The sequence below is a fragment of the Taurulus bubalis genome (genome assembly GCF_910589615.1).
Source record: "Taurulus bubalis genome assembly, chromosome: 2".
Classification (NCBI taxonomy): domain Eukaryota; kingdom Metazoa; phylum Chordata; class Actinopteri; order Perciformes; family Cottidae; genus Taurulus; species Taurulus bubalis.
This window is the reverse complement of record NC_136590.1, coordinates 26,194,708-26,209,340: the sequence shown is the minus strand read 5'-3', so window position 1 is coordinate 26,209,340 and position 14,633 is coordinate 26,194,708. Positions and strand designations below refer to the sequence as shown.

The following is a 14,633-nucleotide window of genomic DNA, read 5'->3' as shown; positions in this document are numbered from 1 at the left end:
GTACCACTCCGCATTTCACTTGTGTAGACTTAAAGACTTATATACACAATGATTTACATGATTAAAAAAATTTGATCATTGCACCTGACATTTCCCTTCTTTTTTGTGACAAGTTTGTTTTCTGTTGTTTGTTGAAGGGTGTTTCCCAATAGAAATACCTTTTATGGTGTCATTACATTGCTTTTACACAGCATTGAAAAATTCACATTTGTCAGTCTCGGCTTCCATGATATTTAACGCAGAAGTACACATCTCTTGGTGGTTGTGTTTCCTGCAGGCTGGGCCTCCCTGCAGAACTCCCCCTGAGCTCCTATGAGGAGAGGTTGGCGCTCTGCTGCTCTCAAGTGCAGCTCGGTTTCCGCTACGAGTCCAGAGACCAACGCTTCACCATCTACGTCATGCAGCTATCCAACTGCAGCGCCCTCTGTCTGCCGGCTGACCAGAAAATGTACGTCCTTTTTTTTTTTTTTGCTCACTTAGTGAGTAATCTAGGTTTAGATGTACAAAAAAATAGTAAAAGAAAACAGACTGCTGGAGGGAGATATCACTTAATATATATCATGTGTGGAGAAGAGACAGGTAGAGTAAAGAGCGTTTACTTTTCCCTCAGGCGTGTCCTATTTGTTGCGTGCAGCCTTGCATGTGTAATGCATGTTTGCTCATGCAGATGTGTGTCTGAGAGGGTTCTCTGTAAGTTTGCACTGGAAGAAGCCGTGCTTATGCAAACTAATAACAGGAAACTGATCCAAATGATCCAAAAGTCATCGTAACCAGCACTACTTACTCGTCAATGTCTCATTTGATTTATCAACCTTGAAATTGAGAAATTGCTCCTCCCATGCTACTGTGTGTGTGTGTGTGTGTGTGTGTGTGTGTGTGTGTGTGTGTGTGTGTGTGTGTGTGTGCGGCGTGTGTGTGTGTGTGCGTGTGTGTGTGTGTGAACAGTTCTGACAAAGTTTGTTATGCGTGTTTCATTCGCCTTCAGTTTGACAAATTGATTCACGCAAAAAGAGATATAACACCGCAGGAGCAACATTTCTGTCGTCGGAAAAGGAGGGAAATCTAAGTTAACTAACATGTCGGACGTCATGGGGTCTTTTAATGTTAATCAGAATATGCACGGCTGCATTATATTGGGAATATTCTTGGAATATTTATTTTCAGTAGTCGTGCAAAGAGCTTTGGTAATATAAGCGAAGACTAGTGCAAGTTTTTACTCCAACAGACTTATTAATAGGGTTGGGTACCGAGACACCAACACGTCCGGTACGTGTTGGTGTCACCAACACGTGGTACCGGACGTGTTGGAACACGTCCGGTACCACGTGTTGGTGACACCAACACGTACCTACCGGACCGAAAAGCAACGCAGATTTCGGTGCTTTCTTCCGGTGCCTGAGCCGATTTAAATACTTTTTTTTTTTACACTACTCTGTAATGTTGCTCGGTATATAGATACTAAAAAGGTAGCGCGGTACCCGTATGTTAAAAACGATAGGATTTTGATGTATCGATAATATTAAAATAGCGCGGATCAGAGCTCACTCCTCAACACTGTTGTCCGCCTGCATGCAGAGCGGGGCTCGAGGGGGCGGGGCTTCCAGCGCTCACACAACACTCACAACGCGCGCACACAGAGATCGCTGCAGACACGAGCACGAGCTTTTGAACGTCCACCCTCAAATCTCTCAAGTTGATATTAATGATGACGTGCAGTCCAGTAAAGCAGCAGTTTGTAGAATCCAACAGTGTCTGAGTTCTGTTGCACACGGTCCCATCAGGCCACCTGATGCTTGTGTCTGTTCTTTTTTTAAATATATATTGTTTATAGTTTGAAGTTAAAAGGTTTGAAGCTGTAGTTTGAAGACAAGTGTGTTGCGTGTATTTATTTATTTGTATGTAAAGTATACTTTAAACAGTTAATATATTGTTCAATTTTAAGAAAAGGAATTTCCTTGGCAGGTATCGGTTTAGCACCGGTATCGGAAAAAACCCAAACGATACCCATCCATACTTATTAATATCCATCTTTATGCCGGTGATGCACTCTTTGTCCTGCAGGTATGTGCGTTCTGCGGTGCTGCCCTGCGTGGAAACCACCCGCTGCCTCTTCCGAACACGCGGCACTCTGCCTCAGGATGTCGTGGAGGTCAACGAGGTGTTCAGCATGCAGATCTCCCACAGTGCACTGCGGCAGAAGACGCTGAGGGTCGACGTCTGCAACACCAGCAAGTCGGGCCACGAAGAGTGTCTGGTTAGTAGAACTTGTAGTTGTCGTTTGATTTGTTTTTTGCTTCCTGTTATCATCCTGCTCAAGCGAAGATTTAATTGTGTTATAAATAACACAAAAACACATATAACACACTTTTTTTAAATATATGTTTCATATCAGTTTTAGCTGCTTGTTACTTTCTGTCTTTGTATCTTGTATTTCCAGCCAGAAACTAAATATAAGCAATCCAGATACGATTGTTTAATATGTATTTTTTCCTAATACCTTATTAAAAATTTTATGTGATAATGATTTAAAAGACAGAAACAAAAGACAAGGAAAGTAGCATTTCAAACACTGAGGCAGTTGTCAAAGTGCTTTAGATTAAATTAAACTTTAAAAATAAGTTATTTTTCATAGGAACAAAGGAAAGTGCCTCACAAAAAACTCCAAGTTAAGGGTGTCAGGGAGCATAAATAATACATTTTTGGACAGTCGTGTCCCATTGGATTTGATGTATTCCACGCATCTCTTCTAATTATGATTTAATAATTTTCATTTTATAATTGGGTTGGACAGCGTTTACGTCGGTACAGTTTAAATTGTGTATTTTGGGACAGTGGTGAAAAAAGATTTTGTGCTTTTAGTTTTGACCAAAGCTAACGCGTCTGTATTAAGTCTGAACCATGTGTGTGTGCTGCTCCGTGTGATAACGCAGCAATGACCAAACTTGCATGTGAATAACACACCATCGTGTCTGTGCTGACTAATCGGATCGTTTCATTGAGTGTTTTACTCAAAGGAAACCCAAAAAGGGCAGAACTTTCTAAAATGACACGACGAGCTGCGATGTTTCCTGTCCTCTTAACTGTAACACAACCTACCTTTCTCCTCCCCTCCAGGCGGGGGCCCAAATCAGCCTGGCCGACATCAGCTGTTCGGAGGAGAGATGCACAAAGTGGTACAATCTGCTGAGTCGCGCCTACCTGCGCGAGATCAACAAGGACAAAGTGAGCACAGCAGCAGTCGGCGGCTCTGACACGGTACAGATACTGACTTTGACTTTCAGAGTGACATCCAGCCAGCATTCAACACGGCTCAGAAACGATTAGAAAATGGTTTTGAAAAATGTAACAGTAAGCTTTTAGCTGCTTATCATTAGTGAGGCCAATTCCCCCATTTATTAAACTAGGGTGACATTTCCAAATGAGAGTTGACACCAGCCGGTGTTGTGAAAAGCTAATTGAATGAAAGCTTTTCTCTCTGTGTAAATGGTTTTAGTCCGGTAATTCGTGTTGAACAGGAAATGTGTCAAAAGGTTGCCGCCCCCCCATAGATTACTGCTGCACTGGAATGATCAGTATGAACATATTTCTGGGGTGAAGGAAGGGATGAGTGAGGGGAAAAAAAGAAAAACATTAGTGATTGAGAAATCGTCGGACAAAAGAAAATTAGTGACAATAACCACAAACGATTACTTGTTTTACTGTGAGTGAAACACGTTGACGGCTCATAATGCAGTCGGATAACAAGGCTTTTACATTACGTGGTAAACCTGCGGAGGTTTGGTCCTGATGTGCGTCTGTTCTGTGTTTCAGACTCGCCTTTCCAGCGGTGACCGAGTCGGAGCTCCAGAGGGCAATGAGTGGTGAGTGTGGGCCCTTTCCGACATCTGCTTTATTTTTTAATTCATTCCCTCCTTCGCTCCTGTTTGTGACCAATCCGTTGTCCTCTGTCCATACTTTTCTTTTACCTTTTTATTCCATCCCACTTTTTAAACAACATTTCTCCATTTATTTACCCGTCAACCTCTAGATGTTCATGTGAGGGCATCATCAAACTGCAACATAACTTCATTAAGCCACCTACAATAGGCTAATCCCCCAAAAAGTAATCAATATCCCAATTATTATTTTCATTATTACAGAGAATGTAATATAACGTGTTTGTTAACCTCATATTTTTCTAGTGAAAGACGATCAGTGCCGCCTCACTGAGCAGTCAGTTACCACGTGTGTGTTGGTGGAGTGACGAAACGCACAGACAGAATGTAACCCGGCAGGTTCAGACTATAAATAAAGCTGCTTGAATGACACTTCTACCTTTTCTTGCCCCTCCCTCTTCTCCCTCTGTCTTCTTCCACAGGAAGGAAGGAAATATACCACCTATTATTCAGTTTCAATCTTTTCACTTGCTGTTTACGATAGTGTATATACATACTACATACTTATGGTTAGTTGACTTTTATGGGAGCAAAACAGACAGACTTTTAACTTTCATCTTATTTTATGTTATTCTTTACAACCTATTATACTTTGCATGCTCAGCATGCTTTTAGTCAACTTTAGTGTCTCAGTCTGCAACAAGCCTCCGTTAGCCTCAGCTCCAGCTAATCGCTATAAATGCTGGTAGTTAAGAGGTCGAGGGTACAAAGACTTAACAAAAAAGAAAATATCCAAAAAGATAAACATAAAAAAGTAGCCTGGCAGAAGAAAAAACCTGTAAAACTCGCTTTAGACACTCACACACACACACACACACACACACACACACACACACACACACACACACACACACACACACACACACACACACACACACACACAGACACACACACTCAGCCCTACTACTATAGCAAGATTAAGTACCGTGACCTTTGAAGCCGATACCAAACGATCTTTCTTTTACTCTGAGAAATATAAACTATATATTTCTACAAACCCTAAGAGGGAGTAGTAGGAAATAAAAAAGAATTACTGCAATCATGCATTTTACACCCTCAGACTATGTTTAGTAAATAAATAAAACCCTTTTTTATTCAACAAAAGTAGTTCTTAAATAATAAACGCTTCTGCACAAGACCTTCGCTTCCATAATACACGCTAACGTTGGCATAATTATAATTTAGATCAGATACACCTCCATTTTCTAACGACATCTCTGTTGTTGATCATCAGGCCCGGCGACCCTCTGGACATGTTCGATGACAAGGAGGGAAATGGCGTGGAGGGAGTGGGACCTCTGGAGGAAGAGGACGGGTTTTATCCTGACAGCAGCCGATGGGGAGCAGAGGAAGAGGAAGAGGAAAAGGTGACCAACCCTCCAACAGCAGCAGCAGCCATCACAGAAAGGGTAACTTTTGTGATTTTAGGCACAGAGGGAAACACCCACTCGAGCAGAAAATGGACGAGTAGCGCCTTCCATCGTCATGTTGTCTTCTTCTTGATCTTTTTTTGTCTTTTTGTCAAAAAAGTCAACCAAAACAAGGTTATTTGTCTTTAAAATGTAGACATTCAATTGTCTTTGACTAAATTAAAGTAAACGTTTTATATCTAAATTTATGTTTGGAAATCTTAAAATCGTTTTGTTCTGTCTTCTGATAGGTTGTAGAAGTTTCACTTTAAGTAAAGTAAAGTAGTTTTTTTAGTTATTATTGTCCATTCCGCCAGACATTAAAAAAAGCTCCCAAACTTTACTTACATCTTACTTTAACATCTTCCGACGCCGTTCTCTCATTCGGTCTCCGACTTCTCGTTCTCATGGCCGTGTGCTCTGTCCAGGTGAACAAGGAGACGAGCATGAGCAACTTGTTGCCGTCCCACCACTCCTCGGTGGTCCGACCCAAGGAACGCCGCCCAGACGTCCACCAGCAGAACCCCTTCATGAGGGGGAGCACCATCATCCGCTCCAAGACCTTCTCCCCCGGACCTCAGAGCCAGTACATCTGCAGGGTAACTGAAAAAATTAAAATAAATTAAAGAAAATACCACAAAAGAAGAAAATATCAGCACATCAGACAGAGAAAAAAAGACCTTTAACTCTCTATGTCCTCCTATTAATTTGACAAATGTACAGTTGGATTATTTAACTAATATTGATGTCTTTGTAGGTTAATCGCAGTGACAGCGACAGCTCCACCCTCTCCAAGAAGTCTCCATTTGTCCGAAACGCTTCGGAGAGACGCAGCATGCGCATGAAGAAGGTAAAAAAAACATTTCAAAAAGAATTCCTGTCTCTGGAAATAAAAAAATACTTGTGTGTTTTGAGATGGTCACTGTGTCAGACGGCATTACACTAGAGACGCTCCTGGCGATGCCAGAACTATAAATGGCAGCATACACAACTTATTTTTTTCTTTTTTACTTTCTTTTCGTGGAAACTTTACATTCAATTGTGTGTTCACAATAACACATAGATTTTTCGACTACACAAAACTGCACTGCAAGTTACCAGACCGTTTCTCACTCAAATAAGCCTCAAAGGTGTTATCAATGTTTTCATTTTAGATTGTTCCTCCGCAGCTTATTTTGGGCTAGGTGCTAGTTACTGTGAACTTCAGGTCGTCTTCGCTCTCTGATGACGTGTGTGCGTCACTGAAAAACCATCACGCAGCAACATGTATGTCAACCAGCAACATGTCAAATGCACTGGACTAACTGGCTGGGAGAGGTACTCAGAGAGGAGGTCCTTTCAACAGAAAATAGTCCTCAGCTTCCCTCCGTCATAATAACACCCTTGTGTAGTACTTTTCTTAACGTAGCTGCACATGTAGAAAAAGAAACACAGCGTTAACATTTCATCCACATTATTTAATGTCATCAATAACATGAACTTGAGCCTAAATGACCAAATCTGTGGCTGTTTATTGAGGGCGTCTCCGGGACCGGACTTCTGTCGTCTGCAGTGCGTTTGCCGTCTTCTCCGTGCTTCTCGATGGTCTTGACGGTTTAATAGTGAAGTCGAACCTGCCGGTTTTACAGGCGTCCACGTCGACTGTCTTCTCTTTCCGGATAGCGGGAGACGGAGAGCCCATTTACATTTTTCCGTGTCTCGAAGCCGCCAGACGACTCCCAGTGAAATGACTCTTAATATTTAATAACCCTCTGAATGTTTAATGCAGCTCTGACATTTGCCGGCTTCTATTAATTTAGAGGCATCGTGGGGCTCGACAGCAGACAAAAATCAACAAACGCGCCTCCCGTGTTGATGACAGTATTTGCAAATAGTTCAAGCGTTTGCAGACATTAAACACGTCGCTGTCTTCATCTGTTAGAGTAACATGTAGAGCTATTTGTTACATAACTGTTTTGAAATATAACCGGTCTGTTATACACTTGGCTTCTGTCGCTGCTGGTTAATAGCGGTGAGTCGGAAGGTAATGAAATTAAAGAAGAAAGTTTTCTGTTCTCTCAGGCTGCGTCAGCATGGATTTTCAAAGTTATTTGTCAAAATGTAAGCCTTTTATTAGTGACGACAAGTTCGATGTTCGCTGCAGATTAAATATTGAATATCTGTGGGTTCCGTTTGAGTTTGCGGCCCCTTAACTGTGCCCCTCTCTGCCCCGCCCTCCCCCCGTCAGCTTCCTATGCAGGTCAAAGGTCTAGACGGTCTGCTGCGGACGCCCATGGACTTAGAGATGGACCTCCAGGTGTCTCGGACGCGGCAGTCCCGGCTGGCGCAGGAGCTGCGGGTGCTGCGGGAGCTGAAGGCGCAGCTGGAGAAGGCGAGGCAGCAGGGCCAGAGGGAGCTGCCGGCCTGGGTCCAAGAAGACGAACGCTTCCGCCTCCTTCTTAAGCAGGCCGAGAAACAGGTGAATGAGCGCCTCGAGAATGAAGTGTTTGTGTGTCACGAGCTTCAGTTCCCCGAAGAGGGGCAAGTGAAGGAGAGTTCAGTATCTCTGACACCCCCAAAACCCCCCCTATGCTCTTCTTCCGGTTCAGACTCGTGAAGAGCAGCTGCAGGAGAAGCGGGTGGAGAAGATGATGAGGGCAGCGGCCAAGGAAGTCCACAAGATCCGGGGCCAGAGCCGTAAAGAGGTCCCCGAGGTCCAGACCTTCAGGTAGGGGGGAAACGGCAGACCAGTTTCGAGTCAGACCTGGACAGAGTTGTGAAATATGAGACTCGGATTGTATGTTTCTAGATAAGAGCACCACCAGAATACCCAGGATGAGAATGCACTTTTTTAAAGGTTGCATTTCAGACAGGAAGAGGCAGAGGAAAGTATTTTGAATACTGTGAGACTATGTTCCTCACAGAAATGTACAGTAGGATGAGACAAATAACAACCACATCATTCACCTCATGTGACATATCTATCTGTAATCTGGCGCCGACATGCGGATACATAGTCAAATACAAGGAGGGGCGGTTTCCCATTCTGGGATATGTAAATGATGAGCGACGGCATTTTATGCATTGCATCAAACACTGCAGTGCTCCATGACACAGCAGCAAGTGTTTAATGTGTTTCAATGGAGACATTTTCTGTCCTTGAAGGTCTGAGTGTCTTTATTTTTTTAGGCTGCACAGTTGATTATTGACTTACTATAGAAGCTGAGATTAACCTTCCAAAAAGAAAAAGCTGCATCCTTGCAAAAATGTCTTGCATATGCATAAACACAGTCACACTCATAGAAAAATTGAAAAGCCAAAAATGTCCCTCTTGCAAAAAGAACAAATTTATTTTATTTCTTTCAAACATGTGACAAATTATTTAAAAAACAAAACGACTAATTAAATAGACAGTAAATATAAAACTCTTTATATACAAATTCCGATTATCATCTCATCCAACTACTTTAACCGTAAAAAGTCTTGTGGCGTGGCATCAGGACTTCAGAAACACGTTGAAACTAAAATTTGCATGTTTTTTTCTTTGGGGTTCACACATCTCACTGTGTTCAACTGTTTCATGTATGATTTCAGAGAGAAGATGGCGTTCTTCACACGAGCAAAGACCAGCGTCCCCGACCTGCCGGCTGACGACGTGTAGAAAAGCATTTCAAAGTATTCCCCCCCTCTCCTCTCCCTCCTTTTGAGTCTTAACCTGCTGTTCCCATACAAAATGAAGCAAACGTTTGGCGGTATTATGAAGAATAAAAAACAAAACAATATGATGTGTCGTAGAGAAAACACTCAGAACCGTAAAGAAACCCTTTTTCTTTTCTTTTTTAAAGAGCTCGGCGTTTCTAATGTGGATAGTCTTTGTTTGTAAATTAGTGATAGCACTAGAGCTTTTATTTTATTTTAATTATTATTATTATTATTTCACTCTCTCCTCCACTTTGTCTATAGCATTGTGTTTCTGTTACTAACTGTTTATAGGCTCTTAGGTGTGTAAAATCATTCCAGCACAAAGTCACACAGCCACACATGTGCATACAAAGAGTTTTGTACTAAACTGACACATTTGGACAAATGAATATATATGTATATAGCACAAAACAATGGTACTGAAGCAAAATAAGCAACCTAAGCTAATGATAAAACATAAATACATATCTAAAGTTAAGAGACATTTAATATCGCCCTTCAAGTAATGTGTGTGTGTTTTTTAAAAAGTTTATACACAGACAACCGTAAGCACACCTGAAGCTTGTTGGACGTGTTCAATATTGATGGTTCATCATCGTCATCATCGTCATCATCGTCATCATCATCATCAGCTTGCCTTCTGTTTGAGCTGCGGCCTCGTTAGCTGAACGATACGACAGCAAGAGAGGAAAACTGGACTGTTCCTTTGATTTACAAACGTTTTTGAATGAACTGCATCGGATGATTCAAGAGGCGAGATTCTTCTCGCTACAGGTCAAAAGTAAAAAGAATAAGTCGTGATTGTCTCACACCAGTTACACGCACACACTCGGCAAAGTGTACTAACTCTCACTAACACTCAGGTAGATGATCGGATAGTCTGCACTTTAAGTAACTTGGTTTAAACGTTAAAAAAATAGAGAAAAAGATACTTAATGTGGGTTTTTGGAAAATTTAAGAAAGAAATCCAAAAACCTTTGCCTCGAATGTGCTGGAATGATTGTTGAAACACACACACACACACACACACACACACACACACACACACACACACACACACACACACACACACACACACACACACACACACACACACACACACACACACACACACACACACACACACACACACACACACACACACACACACACACACACACACACACACACACACACACACACACACACACACACACACACACACACACACACACACACACACACACACACACACGAAGTGAAGATCAAATGTATTTTTGATGACTGTGAACTAAAAACGTTGCTTCCCTCTGTGTCCTCTGAACTGGATGTTTTGGATACATATCTGGATGCTCTGCATCTCTGTGACATTAACACGGTGCCCCAGCAAAACCCAATGCTTGATCAGGTCTTTAAAGCTGCACTAACCCATGGTTTTTATATAAACAAAGAGTTAAAATTACTGTTGTTGTGCTGCCCCCAAGAGGCCAAACTAATGAATTACCACATTTTTTATCCTTCATTGTTTTTTTTACCCCATGCCACAATTAATTACAAGTTAAACCCTGCAACCAATCACCTAATATAATATGTGAGATGAAATAATGTTTTGTTTGCAAGGGATTTTCCTATATCAAAGTACCAATGTTTGTTTTTTGATTGTTTGAACGCCTCTAGGGAACGTTTTTAAAGATTTTCTTAAATTGTGCATCAATGTTTAAGGCCTGTGTACTATGCTGGTGCATTGACCAAAACCAGTCAGGAGTCTGATCTATAATACATATATCACCCATCGCCCTCAAAGGTTCCACACAGTGCTGGTGTCCTGCGGGTGCAAACGAAAGGTCGCTGGATAACTGCATTCGGAAAATCAATGTAAAAGGAAATAAGTAATATATATTTTGTTGGTCCTTTCAGGACATGTTTTCATAAAAATCTTTCATAGTTGTTCATAGACGTCTGGGCGTCTTACTTTGTTTCCAAGGCAACCAGACTTCTAGATCAGCAGCAGCCCTAGACTCCGGTGCGTCTCTCGTTTACCAACTTTTTGTGTTTGTACCTGGATGTTGAGGAGCTGTTGTAGAAGTTGTCCTTGGTGCTTTTTTTGTGCTTTTATTTTCAATAATTCACCTGCTTTAAAGCAAAACTTTTTTTTTTTTAATCCTCCTTTAATATTGATAATGACCGTTCGGGTGTCAGGAGGAGGACTTTTATGTTGAGTTTCCCTTTTAAACCGACTTTCACATCAGAGGAGACACACAGAGGCCAAATTAAACAACCACAGGAGTAGGAAATAGACCAGAATGCATTGCAGCAACAAGAGAACAAGAACTGGAAACATGTACTACCTCATTTTTTATGACCAGTTTCTTCTCCTATTTCTTCTCCAGAAAGTGTAGTGACCACAGTCCAAAGACTCATTTAACTGACACAAAAGATACAAACTAAACTACAAAAAAGGACTGCAACAAGTTGCTAAAAAGGCATTCTGGGAGATGTAGTAAATGACTAACTGAAGTAGAAGAAAAGGAGGAGGAAGAACATTTAAAACACTAAATAATTAAACATCTTGAGCATCGCAGATTGAAAACCAGCTAGTTTTGTGGCTCTAAACCACCGTAAGAGTCGGACATTAAGAAAACGAAAAGAAAGAAGAAACAACCAGAAAAATCAACAAAATAATTAGCATATCAGAAGTGAATCCGAATGTGAACAAAAGACATGACGAGTAACAAAAACATGGATCATCACTTGTATAAAAGTGCCAAAACCTTTTGTCCTCGCTACAATCTCTCATTGCTGACGTATAAATGTGATGTATAAAATGGACTTCAAAGTCCCTCACCACGACTTTTCCAGTTGGTACGCATGCTGGTAAATAGACTCCACGCTGCTTTATGAGACAAAATAAAAACGGCGTGCAGATGTGCTGAGGTCATCATCAGCGTTTCACTTTTTGCTGGGTCACCTTGCTAATCGTGTGTTTCGGTACGTTGGGTGCTTTTGGATGACGCTGTTTCCCTCATGTGACACAAGCCCTTCACATCATCATGTTTCCATTCCCAACAAGAATGTAGCTGACAAAGACAAAAAAACAACCTCTCTGCTGATGTCATTCCAGATGTTTCTCTATTTCACTGTTTGTAGTCGCTCATAAGTTTCTTGAACTATAGATCAGATCCAGTGTAGACTCGACCTTAAACTTTCGTGTGTGTGTGTGTGTGTGTGTGTGTGTGTGACCGACCAAAAGAGGAAGATGATTTTGACCCATTTTCCTTCTTAGCTGTCTCTACTTTCTGTTTTTCATTTTAGTCAATCCTTCAGTATTCTCCAAAAACTCCCCACATTTTAAATCCGCCTTGTTTTCTGATTAAGTATATCCTGTAAATGTTTGAAAACCACACAAAATAGAACAGACGGTCGCAACACAAAGTAGGAATATATTGCACAAGTGTTTATGAGAATGATGAATATCGCACAAATATGTCAATAATCCAACAGCACTACAGCTGTTTCGTCTCAATAAATGGGGGGTGAGGGGGGTTCTCTTTTTTTTTTTTTACTGACTGCTGTGAGGACGTTCACACTGCTGGAACCAAACGTTTGACCCTCGCATCAATCTGTGCAGTCGCATGTCTGAACTAAACAATGTGCACAAGATCAATACCAAAGATTCACCACCCGACCCTCACGTAGAGGCACACACACGCACATCTTGTGGCTTAGCGACCTAAATGATAACTTCACCTGTACAAGCTCCACTCATCCATGTGCCCACATGTGTAGACTACATGTGCTTTATGGCCCGTATGGGAAACCTAAAGCTGCTGTTATGACAGATAATTATAGTGGAGTAAAAATAAAGCACAAAAAGCGAGGCGCAGTCCAAGTGGAAAGTAGCGTAACGTGAAAAAGTCCACTTTATCAGGTAGAACTGTACAACTTTATGCCATTCAATACAGTTCAACTGCCATAAAGTCTACTTTTAAGATGCTTTTAATGCTCTTTTTTTTGTAAACGCTGTCATGGAGGATTACTTTTTTGTTTTTTATGCAATAAGGTCATAGTTGGTGGTTCTGGTTCTTACATCTTCATGTTCACAAACCGGAATGGACAAATAATTAGAAACGCCAATCAATGTCATTTAACGCCACCTTTAGCTCTGACCTCGGCAGTAAACATGCTGTGTAGTTGAATTTACACGTTTCCAACAATTCCATCAAAACCTGATTATCATGAACTCTTTAAAAGTTAGAAGTTATGGCTCATTTCTGGTTTTAATCGTTTCAGTTAATCAATGAGTTTTGTCTATTTATCTGCTTTAAAAACACATTTAGGTGAGTTTGAGGTCAGAGTCTTTGTAGGTAATTATGCATCCTTGAAGGGTAAATAATGACCCTTATTGGGACCCCTTGATGTAAACAAATTTAATGCAGAGTATATTTTTCAGCTCCATCGCCACGACCAAACGAGTCCAACGTGAAAAGACGTGCGAGTTCCAATGTGACTGTTCAGACTGAGGTCGAGGGTCACGTGACAGAAGCGACGTCACATCTGGTTTTCCTTCCCGAAGTGTGTAAATGCAGCTCTGACGGGTCTGAGTTTTTTTTTTTTTTACTGTAGCGGGAACACTGAGACGAATGAAAGCCTGTGAGAGAGTTGTGTGTGTGTGTGTGAGAGAGTGTGCCTTTTGGAAGCAACACATCACCTATTTTTATTTTGTTGGTCTCAAATGTTCAAACAAGGCCACCAATATGTGATCCGAGAGAAGCTGGAAATGTAGAGAAATGTTTGCATTGATTTTTACGAATGTAAACAGTTTGTCGTTTTTTTTGTTTTCCTCCACTGTAGAGTGGGTTGTTTTAACCAATAGGACTCCCGCTGTAGGAACAGTCTGTTTTTGAAGTCCATTGATCTTTTGTTATGATTGACCCGAATGTTGTGTAACCTCGAAATCAAAAGAAGAAATAAACTAATTTATACATAACATCTGGATGAAGGAATGTAGGTTTTTGCGACAAGAAAATCACAATCATTCAGAGAAAAACAAATGCTGTTAGTCACAAATAATTATGTTTTCATCATGTAGATTGTGATATAATTCTTTTTAAGTTCAAGTGTATTTTTTTTCTTTTTCCCTCATTTGATTATTGTTTTTCCCTAATTAATCTGTTTGTATTACGTCTGGTCATGAACCTGGTAATGTGTATGGAGGCGGCTATGAGAAACATGCAGCATGTATTTATTGCACTTTGTGATTTGGGTGTGCTTTTCCTGTTTTTCTTTGTATCGCGAGAGTCCCGAAAAGCTGTGAATTTTATTCTCAGACACTGTACTGTCGACCAGATTTGTAAATATTTCACCAGCACAAAAAACAACAACCAAACAATATGTTTTGTAGTTTCACAACAAATTAAAAAAAAGTTCTTCTCTTCTATTTTGATGTTTCGTGAATCCAGAAATGTCTTTTTGTTCTCGTTTGATTTATCTGCCTCTCAAAGTCCCTTTTGACCTTGAAGTGAGGATGTACTTTTTTTCTTCTCCTGGATAACCAGGGCTGTTTGAAAATGTACCAACATTTGATGTAAATACTGAGTGTTGGCATACATGCAACGTGTTGTTTTAATCA

At 41.0% G+C, this 14,633-nt stretch overlaps 1 protein-coding gene across 1 annotated transcript in view; it reads left to right on the top strand.

Moving 5' to 3' along the window:
* wwc1 (WW and C2 domain containing 1) overlaps positions 1–9,068 on the top strand; it is a gene marked incomplete at its 5' end in the record, with an annotated part of 45,498 nt that extends 36,430 nt beyond the window's left edge. Inside the window, 10 exons of the mRNA XM_079238035.1 lie at positions 278–448; positions 2,062–2,254; positions 3,115–3,255; positions 3,811–3,860; positions 5,170–5,344; positions 5,773–5,943; positions 6,102–6,194; positions 7,572–7,868; positions 7,933–8,051; positions 8,918–9,068. Of these exons, the coding sequence (XP_079094161.1) occupies positions 278–448; positions 2,062–2,254; positions 3,115–3,255; positions 3,811–3,860; positions 5,170–5,344; positions 5,773–5,943; positions 6,102–6,194; positions 7,572–7,868; positions 7,933–8,051; positions 8,918–8,984 (1,477 nt within the window). The 3' untranslated portion in view covers positions 8,985–9,068. The remainder of the gene's footprint in view (positions 1–277; positions 449–2,061; positions 2,255–3,114; positions 3,256–3,810; positions 3,861–5,169; positions 5,345–5,772; positions 5,944–6,101; positions 6,195–7,571; positions 7,869–7,932; positions 8,052–8,917) is intronic.
* Between the last annotated feature and the right edge of the window lie 5,565 nt (positions 9,069–14,633).